This window comes from Patagioenas fasciata, chromosome 1, assembly GCF_037038585.1.
Source record: "Patagioenas fasciata isolate bPatFas1 chromosome 1, bPatFas1.hap1, whole genome shotgun sequence".
Classification (NCBI taxonomy): domain Eukaryota; kingdom Metazoa; phylum Chordata; class Aves; order Columbiformes; family Columbidae; genus Patagioenas; species Patagioenas fasciata.
The window spans coordinates 126,655,719-126,671,550 of NC_092520.1; the positions used below are offsets into that span (position 1 = coordinate 126,655,719).

Genomic DNA, 15,832 nt, shown 5'->3' on the forward strand with positions numbered 1-15,832 from the left:
TTGCTGCCCAGGCACATGGCAGCTTCACCCAGAATCCAATGCAGTGATTTAGGATCCTTTTCCTTCTGTCAAAATAAACTCTGGGCATTGTTCCAGTAAATCAGAAATAGAGCTAGTAATGTCAGTGTTGAGATTATCTCATTAAACAGTACATGAGGAGGAAGAGAAGAGAGACTACAGATTGCAGAAAAACAAGGACTGTTAATCACAGTCCCTGTCTACTGAAGCATAACAAATGAGAACAGCTGGTCTCCAATAAGTCTACATGATTTTAATTGATGGAAGCTGTTAAGAACAGAAGTGTATACATAGAAAAAATATACACATGTAAAAATGTATTATTTTTTTTTACTTTGAAGTCAATTTCAGTATTTGTGTTATCCTGAGTCATTCAAAATATCTTGATCAATATTGATATAAAATAGGTTTTAAATTCATAGTAAGAATGTGTGATATAAACATGGATTTGTGTATGTTGCAGCAAACAGGGAATGAAATATTAGCATATCTTTAGTTACATTTTCTAACAGGTATGTAAAGTTAAGCTGTTTAGCAGAAGACAAGTATTAACCTTTCATCTTTGATCTAAGCCCAAATTTACTTTTTTTAAACCATAATAATGGGAAGCAAAAGCTGTGTTTTCAGTTTATAGCTTCAGTACTGGGTAAAAGGATGAGCGTAAATCTACCCTTAGATGGTTTGTTTGTTGTTTGTTTGTATTTGGTTTGTGTTGTTTTCATGCAGCTCCGGCAAAATCAATGAAAGAAGTAAATAAAAAAAACTTTCTCTTTTGAGAACATAATCTTCTTCTTCCAAACTTCACTTTTTGGCTTTCTTTTATTGCTATGAAATTCAGTGTTTATTCTTGTGGTCCGTATTGACCACCACTGTCACTCCGCTTGGTATTGCAACTCCATTTTTACTTAACCTTCAAATAAATTAATGGCAAACAGGTGAAGTACTACAAATAAGAAATAGTGATTTCACAAGCCAGTAGACAAGAGAAAAACCATGTACCTTGCCTTTCCCCTAAAGATGAAAAGAGCCGTCTGTTTGCCAGCCCTGTTTCATTAACTTGCTCACTTCACTGATTTTGTGGAATTTTATTCTCATTTTTGTTATCTGATGACCTTGAGTTGACATCAGAAACAAACTGGAAACCAATGAAAAGTATGCTGGTTTCTTCCAGCATATTTTTATTTTTAAGGAAGCAAGTTTCCATGTAATTTCCTTGTCTTTTTTGGGGTGTCCAAGCCTATACATTACACCTGTTGAATCTACTGCATTACTCTTGCGTAACACTGAGGATCTGGCCAGGGAGAGTGTGCCAGTGTCATTGTCAGTGGCCCTGTTCCCATCTGCAGGACATCCCAATGAATTTACAGCCAAAACTGGAAAGGGAGTTGACAAAAGAAGGTGCATTTGTCCAAGAGAGAGAATGATTTTCTGACATCCTGAAGATGTTTATTTCTTATCTTAAAATCCACAGATTAAATTATCACAGCTGTGCAAATAATGACTGTAATGAATACTTGTAGCTAAAGTGATGTAAAAATAAAGACAAATACAAACTGTTTTGTGAACTGATTGGGTAAGTTGAATAACCTGAGAGACTGAACTCACAAGGTACAGTGGCAAACAGATGTATTGCACTAGAAAAAAGCTGTTACCACTGCTTTGACTCCATATTAGGTTCTTGTTCCTTTGCATGAACATGTATTGAATTGTCTCATGTAGAACAATTTATTTTACTGTCTCTTCCTTTAAAACATTGCAGAATCACAGAATGGCCGTAGGACACCATGAGATACGTACAAAGGGCACATGCCCAGTTCAAAGAATGACAGAATGCTTGGGTTGGAAGGGACCTCTGGAGATCATCTTGTCCAACCCACCTGCTAAAGCAGGTTCACCCAGAGCAGATCACACAGGAATGTGTCCAGGTGGGTCTTGAATGTCTCCAGAGAAGGAGACTCCACAGCCTCTCTGGGCAGCCTGTTCCAGTGCTCTGGCACCCTCAAAGTAAAGAAGTTTCTCTTCGTATTCAGATGGAACCTTCTATGCTTCAGTCTGTGCCTGTTGCCTCTCATCATATCATTGGGCACCACTGAAAGGAACCTGTTCCCATCCTCTTGACATCCACCCTTGAGATATCTATAAGCATTGATGAGATCTCCTCACAGTCTTCTCCAGGCTGAACAGACCCAGCTCTCTCAGTCTCTCCTCATAAGAAAGGTTCTCTAGGCCCCTCATAATCTTCATAGCCAGCCACTGGACTTGCTCCAGTAATTCCTTCTTTGTTAAACTGGGGAGCCCAGAACTGGACGCGGTACTCCAGATGTGACCTCACCAGGGCAGAGGTAACAGAGGTCTGTTGACCTGCTGGTCACACTCTTCTTAATGCACCCCAGGATACTGCCGGCCTTCTTGGCCACAAGGGCACATCGTTGACTCATGGTCAACCTGTTGCCAACCAGAACGCCCAAGTCCTTCTCTACAATGCTGCTTTCCAGAAGGTCAGCCTCAAACCTGTACTGATGCCTGGGGTTATTCCTCCACTTGCCTTTGTCTAACTTCAGGTTCTTCTCTGCCCAGTCCTCCAGCCTGCCCAGGTCTCACTGAATGGCAGCACAGCCTTCTGGCATGTCAGCCCTTCCTCCCAGTTTGGTATCATCAGCAAACTTTTTGAGGGTACCTCAGTCTCTTCATCCATGTCATTGATGAACAGGTTGAACAGGACTGCACCTAACACTGACCCCTGGGGAGCATCACTAACTACAGGCCTCCAAGCAGACTCTGCACCATTGATCACAACCCTCAGAGCTCTGCCATCCAGCCAGTTTTCCATCCATCTCACTGTGCATTCATCTAGCCTGCACTTCTTGAACTTGCCTATGAGGAGGTTGTGAGAGAGGCTGTCAAAAGCCTTGCTGAAGTCAAGGTAGACACTGATCTCTACAGACTACTTTAAGAGGACTAAGCCTAAGAAATGTCTTCTAGTGGTCATACTGTTTGCAAGTCAGGACATAGGTACAGTAGCATGTGAGCTAAATGATGACTTGTTTCACAGTGTTTAATTGTAAATAGCTTGTAACTTTCATTAATAACCTAGAATTTATTGCTAAAGATGATTCACTGAGTAGTTATAAACAGAATAGTCACATTCGGCTCTTGACTAATTTGATGGAAAAATGGAACTAAGTTCTAATTATTACACTTTTCATTAGATATTCTTCACACACTGCAGTCTTAAAAAACAACAAATAATATTTAAACAGTCTATATGAAACTCAACTGGAAAAAATCCAGAGATGGAAATGTTCATGCAATATTTTGAAAATATTATTTACCTTAATATTCCTCTTTTGTTCACATATCCCTAAATAACGGTGGGGTTTAATACACCGATGCCTTTATTATGCTGCTACCAGGATGGAATGTAATTTATGTACTATGTCTTTTCAGCTCTACTTCACTTTTTTTCTATAAAGGTAATAAAAAGATAAAATAGGAATGACCAATTGATTTTAATTCAGAATAAGTGTTGACTGATGATGCTAGCTGACAATATGTGTGACACAGACTTTTCTCAATTTAAATTAGAACTAAATCGCACTTTTAAAAACGGGTGGATCACAAGAATCAGTATCAAAGGCATGTTTGGTTCATTCACTGTCTGCTAGTATCTGTGTGGGGGGGGGCTATTATAAATTTTTGAAATTATCTTCTGTGGTATATGTAGAATCTAGCTTGAGTAGCAGAAAGTTTTATGTTGTGATACAGTATCACGAAGACCCTGAAAGGAAAAACTGTCCAGATGTATTGAACTGCTATATATTTCATTTGATTCTTAGTCATGCCAGTAAGTAATTTCAACTATTTTCTATAGCCTTATGTCAGCCCAAGAGACTATGCATACACTTTAAGTAAATTAAACTAAATGTTTAAGTTTAACATTGGAAATCCTAATAATGGAGTTCATCTTGGATTTCTGCCTTCCTAGGATTTCCTGGTGTATAATCACTCAAACAGTCCATGTTGCAGGGTAAACACTGTTATCATTACTGTGCACAGACCCAGCTCACCTCTGTCTGGGGAACTGTGCAACCATCTGCTGTGAACATATCACATGATATGGACAGCAGACTGCATGGTTGCTGCTATTGTAAATGTCTTTTACATGTCTTATCGAGCTGATGAGCTCCAAATTTGTATATAGTCCAGGGAGAAGAATAAATACCTCCAGAGGCCAAATAGCTCATAATTTACATCCTTTTCTTGATATGCTGGAGACAACTCCTTTTCTTCTTTGTCTATGGCTTTAGCCTGTGCTTCTGTTTAGGCACTTCAGGTCAGCTACAAATTACTTGGCTTGAATATCTGTCTAAATATTGCTGTGTGCAGTTCATGACTTAAAGCAATAATCTTACTGTAACACTCCATTGTGAACTGACAGAAAAGCAACCGTACCCTTCTGAGAATACTGGCTAGCCAGCAGGTCCCTCAGAAAGAACAGTCTATTTTCAACCACTGGAGAAGGAGTGGCACTGGATGAGTCTAGTCTTCTTTGTATGTCAGGAGGACTCTTCATAATTACTTTTGTTCAAAAATACCAAAAGGTTAAGGGAGTGGTGAGGGGTAAAAAAGAGATGGATGGAAATAATTTGTGTTTGCTGATGGAGGGAGAAGGAGACTGTATACAAAGTCATGAGGCACCCTTGACAGCTGTAGTTTTCATTGCTGGGGAGAAGAAATCCTGCAGAAATCAAGAAGTGAGGGAAGGGCTTATCTAGTGTTTTTTCTCTGTTGTGAATATTCATTGAGGGCTACATAGGCTGCAGATTCCTCTCTAAAAAGACCTGACAGAACATCAGCCATGCATTGGCTAGTACCAGGAAGGATGACCAGTCTATCAATCAGGTGACAGTGCCAAGAGAACAGCTTGTGGTGATGACCAGCTGAGGTAAGGAACATAAATTAGTGAAGAGTACTTAAAGTACTAGAGTTGGGAGGGGAGCCATAATCACTCTAATGAAAAGGTAGACTTGTGCTATGCATCACCTTCTAAAGATGATCAACTTTTTCAGCAGCGAAACTCATGCATGCTGGGACAGTGCCCTGTTAACTGGGTGTAACCTGGTAGTCACTGGGAGCGGAGAGGAGGTGGCTGGGCCACGACCACAGCTGATGTGCCTTGCAGCTGCTGGCTTGTTGCCCGTCAGCTGCTTGTGTTCCCAAGTTAATGTTCCTTCATGTTTCGTCTTCCTCTTCTCCTTTAAGTTTGTGAGATTTCCATCTTTTCTGAGAGCCTGGATAGTGTGGTTTATTTTGGTAGGATTCTGAGGGGGAGTTCAAGCTTGTGTGTGGGATTTTTTTTGGTAGGAACGTAGAGAAACTGAACCCTTCTGTCAGTCAGTGCTCGACATAAAGGCTATACATGTTCTATGCTTGTCCATATTTGAGATTACCTGTCCAAGGGGAAAAGGCATAGTATAAATTTAGTTGAAGTTTTGATGGCAAGGAATGAGCAATTAAATAATTAAATTGGAAAAACTGTTCTTCATTTTGACAAAAATGCAATTCATTCTCCCCCCTTCTGCAGCTCTCCCCACTCTCCACCAGGAATAGTGTTCCAGGAAAAAAATTATATTAGAAATAGAAAAACAAAAATAACAAAGCAGAGGCAGAAGGAAGCATTCTCAAAACTATCTTTTATTTTTCTTAGAACAATATGATTAGTGTAATAAAGGTGATTTTAAGCCCTCTGTGAGTTTTTGCTAGTATTTCAGAGAATGTAGATTTAGGGGGTTTTTATTTGGCTTTTTTTTTTTTTTTTAAAAATACATTATATATCCTGGTTTGTGCTTTGAATATATTTGAAAACTGATAAAATGTTCCAGACCATTTTGACAGCATAGGAAACCTCCTTTGGTATTAGTCCATGTTTTTTACTATTTCTTACAATGATCAATGAGATTCATATTTTGTGGCTGAGATTGTATAATATCCACATTTCTGGCTGATTTTCTCTAAGTGATCAACATTGAACTCAGGTCTCCATTTAATTGGGTTCCATGTTACCTCAATCAGGTTAACAATCTGATTAAATTTTGGCAGAAGCCCTTCATACTGCCATAAATCACTACAACCGCTATCTTCCTAAGGAAAAAAAAAAAAAAAAAGCATTTCTTTCTGGCTAATTGACTGGTTTTTGTAAAGGCATCAAAGGATATCTTAATTTACTTGTGGGTTACATGACTAATAGAGGGGTACCTTTCATCCACAATGAAAACTACAGTGTAAGTCTTCATTGTTTTCTCTTCAAGAAATTGTTATGTAATTTCAGTACTTATTGAAATGGAAGATGTTCATTAAAAATCTGAGTCTTGCTTCAAAGCGTTCAGGCCTCAAAGTCAAGATATTCTTTTCTGTAGAAGTGAAAAGTCAATAATACATAAAGCACTTTGCATTTAATTTACATAATGTAAAGGAAAACTACTTCAGAGCAGTGCACGCTATTCTGAGAATATGAAAAATCATATGGCTTTGTTTGTTGAAGACTAACAATGAATCATATTAAAATGCCCAGTAATCCCTATGCTCTAGTTACTAACTAGTAGGTTTGTTATATATCTGGATTGTCTTTAAGGGAATAGTATTATCTTATAAGCTCACAGATTGTGAAAGGTGATATTTGATAATGTCTAATAACAGTTTGGGTAAGCAATGAAGATTCAGAGTAGTTTTCATTGCAGAAGAAAGAACATGCAGAATATGTTCTTATCTGGCTGTCCCATAGATCCATCAAAACAAAATGAAATTAATGAAGAGGAAATAGCTGAACTTAGAGAAACAGTAAAATTTGTGGTCATTTTCTGCATTCTTTAGCAACACTAAATTCTCTTACGGTCCTTCATACTGTATATCCAGAATTAGTAGCTACTGATGCCTGGGATTTCAGACCAGCCAGCAGGAAAATAAGCCTAGTAACTGATATACAGTATTTTAGTCTGATTTTCCTCTTACTGTATGGCCTTGCTCTTGAAACATTATGTTCTTGAAATTTTAAACCCAAGGTAGGCAAATGGAAGGCATGCAGTAACTGGGAAATTAGACACCCGTTCAGTCTGATGGTTGTTGTGACAATACATGCTAGAGATCATAACACAGAAGCAAATTTCAAAAAGGTAAAAAAGTAGACCAAAGCAGCCTCACATTTTATCTGAGGTGATTTTGAGACTTTATTCATAATCAGGGTATGGGATTCAGTCTTGCTCTTCAGAGAACAAGTTCTCCACAGTACACTGTACCAGCTTGTGAATGAATTTGTCAGAGTACTGAAAATTAGTATGGCCCCACGTGGACTTGAACCTGCTTAGTCAGATGACACAACTGCAAGAATTTGGAGTAGCTGCATTAAGTGAACTAGTGTTCACTTTGTAACTGATGAGTTATTTGTCAGTCACTAGACAGATGTATTTTCAACACTTTCAAATTCACAGGTATTTTCTCTTCCTGTAATTTAACAATTTACTACAAAGAAAATGCTGAATGAACATTGGTGTGAAGAGCTTAAGAGGATTTATCACCCAGGCACTATGGAGTGCAAGAAAGAAAAGTAGAGCTAGTACAGAAATGCAAGGTAAAAAAAATGGTTTAAGTATGACTCTAACCAAAAGTGTAGCAAATGGTGCATCTGAAGAGAAAGCAATAGAAATCAACTTGTTTAGTTTAAGGAGAAGCATCAGGAAAAATTTGAAAACTGGTTTCACATTTGTAAAATTACAAAGTGAAAAGGGCAAATTGTTCTTTGCGTCTGTTATGAACAGAACAATAAAACTAACAGCTTTAACTACAGCAAGGAATATGTAAGTGGCATACAGCTGCTGCAGTTTTTTTCTGTCAGATATTTGTTGATCTGACTGCACCAACAATTTAAGTACTACGTTGCTACTGGAAGGCATTTTCATTTATGCATACTAAACTGTAATTTCCATTCTCAAAGCAATTCTCTTGAAAAACTTGGTTTTCTTTCTGCTAAAGGCAGTGAAATTATTGCCAAAATTAGACAACTAATGGCAAACTTAATCTTGTACAGATGGATAGCACAAAGCTTCTGTAATACTTAAGTCTCACTTGAATAAACAAAACAAGATTTCCTTATTCTGGATTCATGATTCAGTGATAATTTTCCCCATAAATTAGAATGTGAAGACTGCTTATTTCAATTGTGTTCAATCCAGTGTGATAAATAAGGCCAAAAAAATTTTTGCTCACTTGAATGCATTCAATGTTAAATATCCTGACACATGATTAGCTGCTTGGAAAACTGCAGAACTATCAAAATACTGTGTAGAATCTGTTTGGAATCTTTTTGTTTTCTGAAAAGGACTTACTGGGAAGAATTATAGAAAGTATGTGAAATTTATATAAATATTAAAAAATACCTGTAATTCAAAGGATGGCAAATGTTCTACTCTGAGGACTTTACATGACTGAGGAGTTTTTTGAGTTTTTGAGGTTTTTTGAGTATTATAAATTACTGAATGATAACCTACATCCCTCTCACTCCTTTGTAATTAATTCAGAAAGATTGCTGTACCATAAGAATAAAAACTGAAAGATGCATGTTCTTAAATGTCATTTATACATTTGTGGGGGAGGAAGGTGTTAAGGATAAAAATTATGGCATAGCTGTTAAATCAAGTTTGTATTTGAAAGCTGTAAGCAGATCGCTTGTGGAGCTGAATAATAAATATAATAACATGTGGCATATTAAGCAAATTACCTGCTTTTTGTCACCATTTCTGAGGCTATACCATATGGTTAGATTATGTTTCAGTATCTATAGGTAGCATGCATTCCATTATATTTTAGCAGAAAAAGGGGTTTTATTTCTTACAGATTTCCTTTTGCTTGAATGTATGTAATATCTATATAACAACTATAATATCAAAGAAACTTGAATCTAGTCATTTATCATATGTGAAAAATTTTATAAATTACAATGAGAAACTGTCCTGGGTTCTTTCCAAGCTAATACAGCACTGATTTATCACCCTGTAAGAATGATTGTAGGATTTAGTGTGTCTATGATATAATACTGAACTATACTTGCTAATGTTCTTATCTAGTGCCCCGCACTCCCAAGCAGCAAATAAAGTGAATGGTGTCTTGTGTGAATGATGGTGTTACGTTTCTGATGTACAAAACATTAATCCTGCTGATGTCAATTAACCTATGTTTGTTGAACTGGAAAAATTGCTTGTTCTAAGGAAGAAAATAAGCCTAACTTGAGAGTCCTGACACTGTCATAGTGGAATTTACATACCCATGGAGATAACATGACTTTAGTTTAGTTCAGTGCTCAAGTGATAAGGCTCTTTTTTCCTGCCTTTAGTATAGGCAGGCAAGATGACCCTGTTTTGTTATCTTTTATGAGTTTTCTGAAGATGACCCCCCAAAACTGCACGCTCTTCAGAATGCTGCATCTGCCAACCAGGCTTTTCTCAAGTTATAAAATGGAAAGAACAATTATTTCATCTGCAAAACTTTTAAAAATATTGTTGATATAATATTCAGTTGCTTTTTTTGGTTTGTTTTTCCTTTCCAGGATTACTTACTGCCATCTACCCTTCCAGAGTAAATGGCTTTATGTTGGAACAGAGAGAGGAAATACACACATTGTAAATATTGAGTCCTTCATTCTTTCTGGATATGTTATAATGTGGAACAAGGCAATAGAACTGTAAGTTCAGTCTTTCTTGCTTTTGTGCCTGTGATCATTTTCATAGCTGTCTTAAGATTAATTTTTAAGAATAATTTATTTTTATAAATATTAACACATCTTTTGAAAACCTTTTATTTTAATGAATGCATGTATGCGATCAACAGTTTTGTTACAGAGCATTAGAAATTCAGATTTGTGACAGAGACCATGTAATTATATTTTATATCAAAGAAAAAGTTATTTGGCAGTCTGTTTAACTATGGAATTCCATGAAATGTAGATAATCATTAACCTCACAAGTTCTGATTTTGCTGTTTTTATGGGAGTAGTTTGATCACTATCTCCTTCAAATATCCTATGAAGAGAATAAAGAAGTATATTAGCCCCAAGACTCTATGGAGAACTTTTCTTCATTGGACTGTAGGATCATTTAAGATGAGAATGGACTGGAAGTCTCTTGACCAAGCCTCCTGCTCATCACAAGGCTAATTTCAAAGTTAAATCAGGCTCATAACAAGCTGATGAAGTGATAAGACAGGTAATGAGTGTCTGTTAAATGACAGTTCTCTGACAGGCTAACACGGGTGCCTATGTCATGAGTATGAAGTGGAGGGAGACATAAAAATCTGACTGGGATAAATCTATGCAAGTAAGGGATACTCCTGCAAGTAAGAGCCTAAACAGAAACAAATATTTCTCTGCTGTTTCCTCTGTGAAGTTGCAGCAAGAGGAACTGCTGCGGGCAAACTCACAGTATTTTATGCAGTTTCTGAGACATCTGCTTCATGTTGTGAGGAACCTTTAACCTCTGGCAGCAAACTGAAATTCACCAAGCTCAGTGAACCAGGGGACAGTATCTAAAAATAGGGCTATAGGCATACAGTGATGGATCTAATCCTCTGTCCCTAGCAGAGATCACACTGACAGCAACCACTTTTCTCCAAAATTCTCCCTTTCCCCTTTTTTTTCCCTGTTATTATTACTGACTATCACCAAAAACTGCATCTCCCAAGTTGACAAAACTGATGCCTCGTTTTCTTTCCTTCCCTCTGCTGCCACCAAACTTCACAGGCAGAGTCATAAAAATCTAATAATATCTTCAAAGTATTCAAATGACAATCAGGATTCTGGTAAATCTTTCATCCAGATCTCACTTTTGGAATGTTTGTTTGTTTTTTCTGCCTTTCTAAGACTTTGCTCAACTCTGCTCAGTCGTTTTGGCTGAAAATTTACTGCTGGAAAATGTGGTTTAGGCAAAATCGGAGTTAATAGGTTCATCTTTATGAGTTCTTTGGGTGGGAAGTATCATAATTATTTTCTTCATCTCACTTATTTTTGCTGGTGTTGACATACTAGGTTTTTTTTATTCCTATGTTTTAAACATATATATATATAAATATACTGTATTGAGTGGACAATGCCTTTGAGGTTTTGAGAACAAAGTATTTTTATTTTGTGTGCATTTGGACTTTACTCCAGACATTAGGATGTTTCTATTCTGTATGGAAATAAATCTGAAAGTTTTTATGAAATTGAAGCCTTCCACCAAGTTTTACTTCCTAATTATTTCAAAATTATTTTGCATAAATCCTTTTTTAAATGACCACACCAGACCCTTTTCATGAGAACAGAGTAGAATGATGCTTCTCTTCAATTAGAAATATGTGGGAAATAAGGACTGCTTATTAACAAGCTTCAGTACTGAGTTGTTGAGATAGGCTAGACGCTGTGCAGGAAGCTACATCTCTAGGACCTTTTAGTAAAAAGGCAGCCTCTCCTGACTATCTTCTTTGTATTGCCTATGTGGGGGTATACCTAGATTTTCCAAAATTTTTCTTGCATAAGTTGCGAAAGATAATGACAACCTAATACAGACAGGCCCTGTCACCTTAAGTACTTGGAGATTCTGCGTGGTTACCAGAATAGTTTCTTCTTTTAAAAGCTGATTTTCCATGTGCTGTTTTGGTGACAGTTGAGCATGGGTATTCATTCATTACTGCTTCTACTTCTATCAGTCTTACCAGTATAACCCAATCCCTGTAAGTGTTGTGCTGGTCTAAGAAGGCTGTATCCTCTCCATTCAATTTCATCATGTACTTCTTGATATGGAATGGAAGAAGTTGTCCTTGCCTGGATTACACAGGTGGACAGGGGATCCTGTATGTCTCCAGATTAACATGGCTGTATGAAAGTAAGAGGCTGGTGGGCATAATGGTGATGTTTGTCACAGCAGCCGCCTTTAACAGATGCTGCAGCACGTCTGAAGTTGAAACTAAATGACTTTTCTCAGTAAAGTAATTTGAACTCTCTCTGATAACAAACTATGATGTCTGTTCCAGTACTATTGCTTTCTTGCAGGAAAAATGAAACTTAGATTAGCTTTTAAAGGGAATGTTATTAACTCTAAGTTTACTTCATGAGGATGGGTTTATGATAGCAGACCTTCCTTTAGAATTGTATTTTTGAAAGAACAATTTTATTTGGCACCATGGATACGTTGTTATTGTTGTTTTGTTGTTACCAATGAAAAGTCTTAAAATCTCTGTTGCACTGCGCCTTGGTAGAAAGCAGAATTGTGGAAGACATCTGACTACAGGCAATACAGAAGTATCTGCTTATGCACGTGCTTTTCTCAGCACTGTCATGTTGGGTTAACTCCAACTCTCCAACAATGACTAATATAGATGTTTTCCTTTTTTTCTTTTTTCTTACCCCCCGCCCAACTCCTTCTATCACTTTCTAACACCAGATCTTCATTCTTCTCAGAAACGAGTGTTTCTGTAATTGTGCATGCTGGTTTTTCTTTTTTTCAAAAGGATTTTTTTTCTTCTGACTTGATTCTATTTTGTCAGACACTACTTTTATCTGCTTTAAGGATTGTCTTGGTATTTGAAGTTCTTACTACAGTATGCAAGTCATTCTGTTTCTTACAGTGCATAAATCTTCCCAGAATGATGGAGGAATATATCATCTATGTATTTTCCACATTCCCCTGGATCCAAATTATAACATTGCTGAAGACTTCTTTTTGATCTTTCTAATTTTAGCATAAAATAATTGAATAAAACCTTCCATCCTTACAAGTTTTTTGAAGACCCTGTTTTACAGTGAATGCTTTCTCCATTTTAGTTCTGTTATTCTGAGTAAGAGTCAAGACTTAGGGCATGTCAGCTCTCTCGTCTCCCAGAATGAACACACTCCAAATAAATTAATACCTGGTGCTGTCAGGAGTAGCTTCTGATGAAGTCCAAAACAGCTCAAATTTTCACTGGTTTCTTAACAAACTTCTAGTACTGTACAGCTGTCACAGGAACTTTTAGGTCCATTTCTCAGTTCTTCTGCAGTCTTGTTTTTGTGAACTTAAAGGTCAATGAAGACTATGAAATGTTGCAGTATTTTGTATCATTAGCTCATACTTGCTTCTTGCTCAGTTGAAGGTAGCTTTTGCTTCAGGAAATTTTACTGCAAATCATTGCTGATATTTCTTTGGATTTGATCTTCATTTTTTTTTTTCTTTCTGCTGTGTATGGACTTGGTTTTGTGTTTTGTGCTTTTCGTGTCTTTTCAGAACTTTCTGAGCTCCACCTCAGCTAGTATTTGGGAATGAAGAATTCTCTGATGAATTATTTAACTTATGCCTTATTTTTGCCTACTCATTCTTCCTCATTTTCCCCTTTCTCAAGGGATAGGATCTAGTTAGTTTTTGTATAGTCTCCTAAAGTCAGCTTGAAGAAATGCCTATACACAAGTATCTGGCATCAACAGTAGTGTGTTTTATTCATAATAGCCTCAAATGTGGTTGGTTTCTCAGCACCACTTCATCGTTTCCAGGAGCTGTTGTATCTCTGCTTTTGCTTTTAATGTGATTCAGCAGCGTTCTCCTTTCTTTGTAGGCTGTTCCACAATGAAAGCATAAAACTTTCCAGTCTCCTTGACAACTCTACCATAATAGCAATGAGGGGAAACAAAACATTTTATATATACTAAAGCTACATGAGACAAAATGTTTTTGTGTTACATTTTGTGTTTACATTTCCACATGCAGTGTAATTTACTGTATGAAAGTAGTAATTACTGTATCTGTAGCTCTGATCATGTTTCATGAGTTCTGTAAACTAATATTACTGATATAATATAGTTAACTAAATAATTGCTTCATTTAATCCTCCTTGTAGTGCAGCCATGATGTCTACCCTTAGGAGAAATTGACTGTAGAGCCTAATGCCTGGCACTCCTTTTAGAAGCAACACTTCTCTAGGGCTCCATAAAACATTGCTATTATTTCTATTTATACATATTTCCCTTCAGGAGACAAGAAGATGCAAGAAGTGAGGCACTGATTTGCCTTTGGCAGACCATTCCTGGATTGGTGCAAAGGACTAGCTTTGGGTTCCTTGTCACAGTCCTGCACTGGGAAAGAGATAACAGCACTTCAAGAAAAGCAAGCAAGATGTATTGTCAGGGAAGATTTATCACATCTCTCCTTCTGTATCCAGCCACAGGGCAGGTTCAGGGCAATGAGCAAAAGACTATATAGAATGGAGGAAGTTACAACCCTTTCATGCACAGTTTTCTTCCCTGCTCTGTCTGAACTGGTGTTATTTTGTATCAGTATATCCTACTTCAGACATCTCCCCCAAGTTGGGTCTGTGCATGTCCCATCCCAAACCAAAAACCTCTTGCTTCACCTTGTGAATACTCTTTGTTGTTTAGTCCAAAGAAGAACTGTTTTTGATGCCAATACTTTTCTTGATACATATAAAAAACCAAGGTTCCTTCTAGCCCCAGAAAGGCAGTGTGGGAGGACTGCTAGGGAGCAGGCTCTACAATTCCAAAATGCTTCAGGAACATCTGTTGTCATCACTGCACAAACTCTGTGTATGATCTTATCTGTGATGGCACCTTGAGTTTTAGAATCTACAATTATTTGAAAAAGATGCTTTCTTATTTCCTGACAGAGTTTGTGTTATGACTGCCAAACTTCATAGACTGTATCCTCTTACTTATGTATGTATAATCAGAGTTGGCAGCTGTTAAAGAGCTCATGGGTCAAATAAAGACAGGGATGTCATGTACAAATTAATGTCAATGGGCAAAACACACTTGACTCGGTGAAAATTAATTTAATTTATTGCCAGTTTAAATGGAGTAGAATGATGAGAAACAAAGACAAAAACTAAAATACCTTCTTCCTAACCCCTGTTTTTACTAGGCTCAACTTCACTCCTTCATACCAAACCCGACTACCTCCTCCTGCTCCTCCACTCTGAGCACGGCAGGGGGATGGGGAATGGGAAATGGTGGCTGTGGTTGGTCCATTACAGCTCCTCTCTGCTGCTCCTTCCTCCTCATATGTTTCCTGCTCCAGTACAGGTCCTTCCATGGGGTGCAGTCCTTCAGGATAAACCTGCTCCAGTGTGGGCTCTCCACAGGCTGCAGTTTCTTCAGGAAATCTCCACAGTCTGCAGGGGAAATGTCTGCCCTGGCCTGATCCTCTCAACAGGCTGCAGGGAAATGTCTGCTCCAGCGCCCTGAACACCTCCTCCCCTCCTCCTTCACTGACCTTCGTGCTTGCAGAGCTGTTTCTCACACTTTTTTCCTCACTGCCCGTGCAGTGCTTTTTGCCCTTTCTCAGTTTTGTTTTCCCCGAGGTGCCACCCTCTTGGCTGAGGGGCTCAGCTGGGCCCTGCGATGGGTCTGTTGGAGCTGGCTGTGCCCAGAACAGAGCAGCCCTGACCTCTCCTCACAGACACCCCCCTGTATCTCCCCACTGCCAACACCTTGACACCTACATCCAATATTTGACGTAAAGAGCTAACTAGGATGAAATTAAAGACTGCTGGTGTACGTGTGAAAGCAAAACAATGGTTCATTGAGTCTTTTCATGGAGTGACATACCTGACAGACTAAAATAATAAAATTGGGAGAAAATGGAAGAAGCCTGACCAGTTATAATACAAAACAACTAAAATATTAGAATACTGAGGAGTAAAATAAAATAAATATTAAGAGAATACTTATATCAAATATAGAGGAAACAGAATGAGGAAAAATAGAATATCTTACATTTAGGGCACAGACTGGTGTGTTTGGTATCAACTT

General features: G+C 37.7%; 1 protein-coding gene across 4 annotated transcripts in view; it reads left to right on the forward strand.

Annotated features, from left to right (window-relative positions):
• Window positions 1-15,832, forward strand: part of STXBP5L (syntaxin binding protein 5L) — a 202,093-nt gene that overhangs the window by 87,430 nt on the left and 98,831 nt on the right. For all 4 annotated transcript variants that reach the window (XM_071814146.1, XM_065842427.2, XM_071814153.1 and 1 more), the window contains exon 5: window positions 9,614-9,748. In XM_071814146.1, the coding sequence (XP_071670247.1) occupies window positions 9,614-9,748 (135 nt within the window). The remainder of the gene's footprint in view (window positions 1-9,613; window positions 9,749-15,832) is intronic.